This window comes from Colobus angolensis, unplaced genomic scaffold (assembly GCF_000951035.1).
Source record: "Colobus angolensis palliatus isolate OR3802 unplaced genomic scaffold, Cang.pa_1.0 Scaffold443, whole genome shotgun sequence".
Taxonomy (NCBI): domain Eukaryota; kingdom Metazoa; phylum Chordata; class Mammalia; order Primates; family Cercopithecidae; genus Colobus; species Colobus angolensis.
In genome coordinates this window covers 339,872-346,354 of record NW_012117855.1, presented here as the reverse complement: position 1 = coordinate 346,354, position 6,483 = coordinate 339,872, and the positions used below count along the sequence as shown (strand labels likewise).

The 6,483-nt window shown below is 55.8% G+C and overlaps 1 protein-coding gene across 1 annotated transcript in view; it reads right to left on the bottom strand.

The window, feature by feature from the left end:
• Window positions 1-6,483, bottom strand: part of IFT140 (intraflagellar transport 140) — a 105,726-nt gene that overhangs the window by 58,437 nt on the left and 40,806 nt on the right. Inside the window, exons 15-17 of the mRNA XM_011957480.1 lie at window positions 5,021-5,138; window positions 2,837-2,967; window positions 655-820 (exon numbers count right to left, since the gene is read on the bottom strand). Coding sequence (XP_011812870.1) covers window positions 655-820; window positions 2,837-2,967; window positions 5,021-5,138 — 415 coding nt within the window. The remainder of the gene's footprint in view (window positions 1-654; window positions 821-2,836; window positions 2,968-5,020; window positions 5,139-6,483) is intronic.

Below are 6,483 nucleotides of genomic sequence, written 5' to 3'. Positions count from 1 at the left end.
GTGCAGCGGCGCGATCACGGCTCACTCTGCCTGGGAGGCGGAGGTTGCAGTGAGCTGAGATAGCATCACTGTCCTCCAATCTGGGCGACAGAGAGAGACTCAAAAAACAAACAAAACAAACAAACAAACAAAGATTTCTTTCCGAGAGAGAGAATCACATGTAGCAGTCAAGACAACAAGATAACCAAAAAAATGCCATTCAGGTCAGAGTCAGACAGTAAGTGTGGAGCTGGCCCATGGGCATAAACCTCAAAGAGGAGACACCACACACCGTGGCTTCTCTGCATAGCTCAAAACAGACCTAGCAATGGCAACTCCAGAGGGTGGTGTTGGGGTTTCAGTGATGCTGCCGTCAGTGGGAGCCATGAGGCAAATGCTCTACTCCACATGAACGAATTTTCAGGACCCCTTTCCCAGACCCCATGCTAGGAAGACGTTTTAAATTAACTCTTAGTATTCTTTTTTAGAGACGAGGGTCTCAATATGTTGCCCAGGCTGGTCTCGAACTCCTGGGCTCAAGCGATCTCTCCTGCCTTGGCCTCCCACAGTGCTGGGATCACAGGCATGAGCCACCGTGGCCGACCCATGAAGGTTTTCAGTCTGGCAAACGGCCACTGAGCGTGTCTCAACTCCAATACAACAGGCAGGGCATACCGCAGGGCCAGCGCGCCCATCACGGGGCTGCCCATCTGCAGACTGAGGCTGGGAGCCCAGCGTCTCCTGCACGGCTTCACACACGAACAGCTGCGGCTCACTCTGGTCCCAGAAGTGGTTCACGGGGACATAATTTTTCAGTCCCTCATCCGCAAAGAGGTGACTCCTAAAAGACAAAGGAAGACCCGTCTCAACCCCGAGGAGGGCACTCCTGCTACCCGTCTCCCTCCCACACACATTCCCCAGGCCTCCAGGTGCTGTCCCAGACCATGGAGTCCACACGCTCAGCTCTGGGAGAACCCTTGGGGCCTCACTGCCATGCGCTCTACTGGAACGTGTTCTCAGATTTTAACAACTGGGCTAAGGGTCCAAGCAAAGCCCGGTTTGAAAGGACCACAGAAAGATGATGCTTTGATTCCGGAGGCCTTATGGGGGGCCCAGAAGAATCTCCAAAGCAAAAGCGACCCTTTTCCTTTTCCAGGACCAACAGGCCAACCTCGAGGTGGGATGGCATCTCTGGTGGGCAGGGTCGAGGCTTTGGCTCCGTGGTCATGCCGGGTTCCTGGTCCCCACTGGTCCCTGTGCTGTGCTGCCCCTTGTACCCAGGTCCCTCCCATCTCTAAAGTTCCATGTTGGATGGGTCCAGAACTCAACAAAATGCTGTGGGGAAACACAATGACGTGCCGGCAGAGGACACACAAGGTCTCGAGAGAGCAGGTGCCCAAGGAGAGGAGGCCTATGAGCCTCATTCGCCGCCCCGAGGGCATGACGAGCCCAGCCTGCGGAGTGGGACCCTGCCAGGCAGCACGACCCACAGTGGCTACAGAAGGACAGGACTCGGTGCTGCAGAACATGCAGATCCCGCAGGAAGCTGCTGCACCCAACAATGGAGGTACTCTCACAGCCACATTCGGCACCAGTGCAGAGCAGAGCAGAAAGCAGAGCGAGGAGTGAGTGCCATGATCCAGATGAGGCAGCTCTGAGACCCGCAGAGCCCGGGGACATAAGCTGGTTCCCATGAGGCGAGACCAGGCTGGCACAGGACAGGAACGGACAGAAGGAAGGCGGCAAGATTTGAATGCCCTCAGAGGCTCCCACAGCTCCCACGGGAAGCCATGCATGGCAGGTGCAGAGTCGAGAGGGAAAAGCATGAATGAAAAGGCATTTTGGTACGAGAAAAGCTGCGGACCTGGGGGACAGGCAGTGGGGACTAGAGGAAAGGTTCAAGGAGCAGCCCAAGAACAGTGGCAGCAGGGGAGAGCTGGCACTTGGCCGAGTCAGGCGTCATCGTCTGAGGTGGGAGAATGGGGCCTGCACTCGGTGAGCTGTGAAGATGGAGAGTTCCACAGGCAGTCACCAGCAGAGGGATGAAATGAGGCCACCAGGTGAAAGAAGGTTCCAGAACTGTATCTGAGGAGGAAGGTGTGTGGGAGAGAGAGGCAGGGGGAATCCAGGGGGGCTGGACAGAAGGGGTGTGTCTGAGGGTGGTCAAGTAATGGAGGAGGGGAAAAAAAAAAAGAGAAAACCAGCCCCGAGCCCAGCCATGTAATTGCTCTGCTCCTCTGCAAGCGTATGCAGGCCCCAGGGCACCCGTCCTGCTTCCCTGCCCTGCGGGCCTGGCTTACACAGGTCGGCAGGCTCAGCTCCACAGCCCACTTTTCTTTCGCACCTCACTTTGTGCAGAATCAACCATGAACGAACTGTGAGTGAACAATCATCAGCACTCAAAGTTCTCCAAACGCGCACTCAGTCACAGAAGGAACTCCAGATACAGTGAAGACAATTATTCTCCCTAGAAGTACGTTCTTTAAACAGGCAAATGCCCCCAACATCAGAGGTGCGGATGTCCCCCAACATCAGAGACGCAGATGGGTCTGAGGCCACCCCATTCTCTCCCTGCAGTGACTCATGGGCCACTTCTACAGATGCCCGGCCAGAGCCCTTCCAGAAGTTACAGTTTCCACTCAGCTAATTCCAGAACCTTCCACCTGGAGGACAGAGACTAAGGACTCAAATCTACCCACTGCCCAAATGTGCTTCTGTTTTCCTCTTTCTTTTTCCCACTGGTGCCTGCTGGGGCCTTGTGAAGTCTGGCACGTACCTTAACAACAACCCACCCAGAAGCTGAGAAGTAACTGAACATCATTTTTTCCAACAAAATCCTCCTGAACCACAATCTTACTTATGAGTCTCTTGCTCATTAAAGGACAGTGTCTCTCTCCGATCAATCTGTCCAGTCTTGAAGTCAAAGATGGTCACTGTGTCCATTTCAACATCGTAGAAGCAGATTTTGGAATCGGGGCTGTTGTCAGCCTAGAAGAGAAAACCAGAAAGCTCACGGTGCCTGCCCAGACCGGCAGGCTTGTGGACTATGCCAGGGGGCCGACGCAGCACATGTCAAGAGAAACACACCCAGCGTCACCAAGTCCACAGGCCGCTCAGCTTCCAAGCACTAGCATGCTTTCAGCATTTGCAGTTTGCTGGTTTTGGTGTTTTTTGAGACAGGGTCTCGCTCTGTTGCCCAGGTTGGAGCGCGGTGGTGAGATCATGGTTCACTACAGCCTCGAATTCCTGGGCTCAAGAGATCCTCCCCCCTCAGCCTTCTAAGTAGCTGGGACTACAGGCATGTGCCACTGTGCCCAGCTAATTTTAAAACATTTTTGTAGGGATGAGGTCTTGCTATGTTGCCCAGGCTGGTCTCGAACTCCTGGGCTCAAGTGATCCTCCTGCCTCAGCCTCCCTAGCAGCTGGGATTGTAGGTGCGCGGTAACTGTTCCTGGCTGAAACTCCTTGATTACAGCTGAACTTTCCCACTGTTTCCTTCTGCCATGGTCGAGTAGGCCCCTTGCTCCAGCCCCTGCCTCATCCCAGCCCTGTGCTCTCCCCTGTGGCACCTCCGGGACCCTGTGCTTGCCCTCTCTTTCAGGTCTTCCCATCAGTGTTGACCTCCTCAGAACGCACCCTCGACCTTTTTGAGGCTCCTGGCTGCCTCCTTCTCCCATTGGCCCCACCTCCCTGGCGGCACCTGCTCACCTGGCTTCCCAGGCCCCATCTGGGTACTCAGGGCCATAGTGGCCACCGTTTTTCCTCCTTGAGGACATCCTCTCGCCTGTCCCTGTGCTCCACCTGCAGCCCTGGCCCTCCCTTCTGACCGGGTGTGGGACTGCCCACTGGCTGCCTCCCAGGCACCTGCCCTTCTGCTCATCCACCTTCGCTGCAAACGTTTCCTTTCCCACCTGGCTGCAAGGGTTAGAAACACCTTCTGCAGTCCTGTCCTGCCCTACCCCTCGGCCAGTCCATCGCCAAGGCCCACTGTGGCTGCTTGAGCCCTCCAGTGGCTGCCACAGGGACCAAATAGGCATCTGCACCCACCAACCCCTTGATCCATCTTCTAGAAACAACCCTCTAGAAATATGATATTGAGGTTATCCTCATTCTTCTGCCCTGAGGTCAAAGTCAGCTCCTACCTGTGTTAGCCTCGGCCCTGCCCTTCACCACGAGTGCAGACCCTCGATGAGGACAGGCTTTGCCAACGCAGGCCTCTGCCGTCTGCCCTCTGCCCTCTGCTGTCCCCACCTGTCCTCACCTGCTCACTGTTGCCTCAGCCTTGGCTGGGCTGTCACCCCCTCAGCAGGCCTAGCCTGAGCTCCACAGCAGCGCAATGCTGTGCAGTTCCACACCCTCCAAGCACACATGCCTCCTGCCCTGCTCATCCGCAGGTGGCGGGTGGGGTCCTTGTGCATACCTGAGCACCTCTGCGTCCATGGTGCCTAGCAAAGTGTCTGGCCCACAGCAGGAGACCAGTTACGGCCCTTGAACGAGCGAATGAACAAGGGAACCGGCACCAGCAGAAGGGAAGGAACCAGGGAAGGAACCAACTGGCTCCAAACAGCTTGCCATGCCCTGCCACCCCTGCCAGACCCTTCCACATGGTTGCCACCGGCCCCCTCGCACACCAACATCACCATGCCTCTCTGAGCAGGACGCCTGAGGACTCTCTGACAGTCCTGACCCTCCTCTCATGACAAAGAGAACTGAGTGGGATGAAGGCAGGGATGAAGAGGAAGCAAGCAACTCTCCGATGAGGAAACGACTGTTACAATGAAGAAAGACTTGGAGAAAGGCAGTGGACAGAAGGTGGCAGGTGGGGGAGGGACAGAGGCTGGGTGAGGACCATGCTGGGGAGGTCCCCGGAGAAGGTGGGAGGGAGAGACCTGGGGAGAGGAGGGAAGGAGGGTGGGGCTGAACAGAACATGGGACAGGAAGACCCACGCAGGAGGAGAGAGGCACGAGCAGGCAGCAGGCCCGGCCTGGGAGGACAGCGGTGAGGAGTCAGAGTGGGCGAGTGGACGAGGGGTGGCCTCACCTTGCTCGGGAGGATACTGATGGTGCTCCCGCTGCTGCTGCACCGCAGAGAAGCGATGCCCCCCGCCCCAGGGACCAGCTCCACCAGGCTCCTGCAGCTGCAGTGTGCTTTGGCCTCTCTGCAGGGAGGAAGAGGGACCTCAGTGCCCGCCAGAGGCCCAGTTCCCAATTCTCCGCCCGCCCTGAAACCGCTGTTCACCGGCTGAGTGCCGCACAGCTCCTCGGCTGCTTCTCACCCTGGGTGGCACGTGGGCACCATGAGGTGGAGCAAACGCAAAACACAGGGTGAGTTCTTCCACCTCAGGTGCTCTTACGGACAAATATGAATACGAGTGCTTCCCCCTTCCTCTTGTTCCAGTAGCTTATTAAAAATGCTGTTCTAGGCTGGGCGTGGGGGCTCATTCCTGTAACCTCAGCACTTTGGGAGGCTGAGGCAGGTGGATTACTTGAGGATTGAACCCAGGAGGCGGAGGGTGCAGTGAACAAAGATCACACCACTGCACTCCAGCCCGGGAGACAGAGAGACTCCATCTCAAAAACAAAAAACAACAAAACAACACAAAACAACGCTGCTGTACGCCGTTCTGTAAGTGGAGTCTGTGCCTTATGCTCTGTTTTGGCGATTTTTCATAGCACGTGGGGACTGCTTCATCACCCTCTGTGACGGCTGCACAGTTTCCCATCGTAGGGACACACTGAGCTAGTTAACTCGTCCCCTGCCAGTGACATTTAGTTGTTTCTAGTTTGTTGCTGACATAATCAATACAAAGTATGTAGTGGTAGCTCATTGTTATTTTAAAAAATTTTATTTGCACGTCCTCAGTTCTTCCCTAATGTCTCCTTCCTGTCCCAGGCTCCCATCCCAGATTCCATGGGACACTCAGTGGCCGTGGCCGCATAGGTGTCTCTCAGTGGTAAGTTTCTCAGATTCCCTGTGTCTGAGGAGTGCTGGTCAGGGTCACTGCAGACCACCCTCCACGGGGATCTGCCTGATGCTCCTCTCACTGGACTGCGGCTCTGGGTGTCTGGGAGGATGACACAGAGGCGAGGTGCCCTTTGCATCAGGTCATGTCGGGGTAGACGCTGTCTACTACTGTTGATGCTGACCTGGTCACCTGGCAGGGGAGTCTGTCAGCTTCTCCACTGTGGAGTCCTTCCCATCCTGTCCTGTCCTCTCCACTGTGGAGTCAGCCCGTTCCTATACTGTGCTCTCTGCATGGGACTCACGAAGCACCGGCCACCCTTGAGGAGTGGGGAGTCCTGGCTTGTCCCACTCACGAGGGTGGAGGGGCCACAGAAATCATGTGGAATTCTTTTCTATGGGAGATCTGTCTGTTCTCCCCGTTTATTGACTTACTCATATCATTCGGACTCACACATATTTATTTTTTTACTTTGGGATATAACTCAGTGCTTTTTTTCTTCCTCCCTCCTCCCCTCCCCTTTTCATTTCCCTTTCCCTTT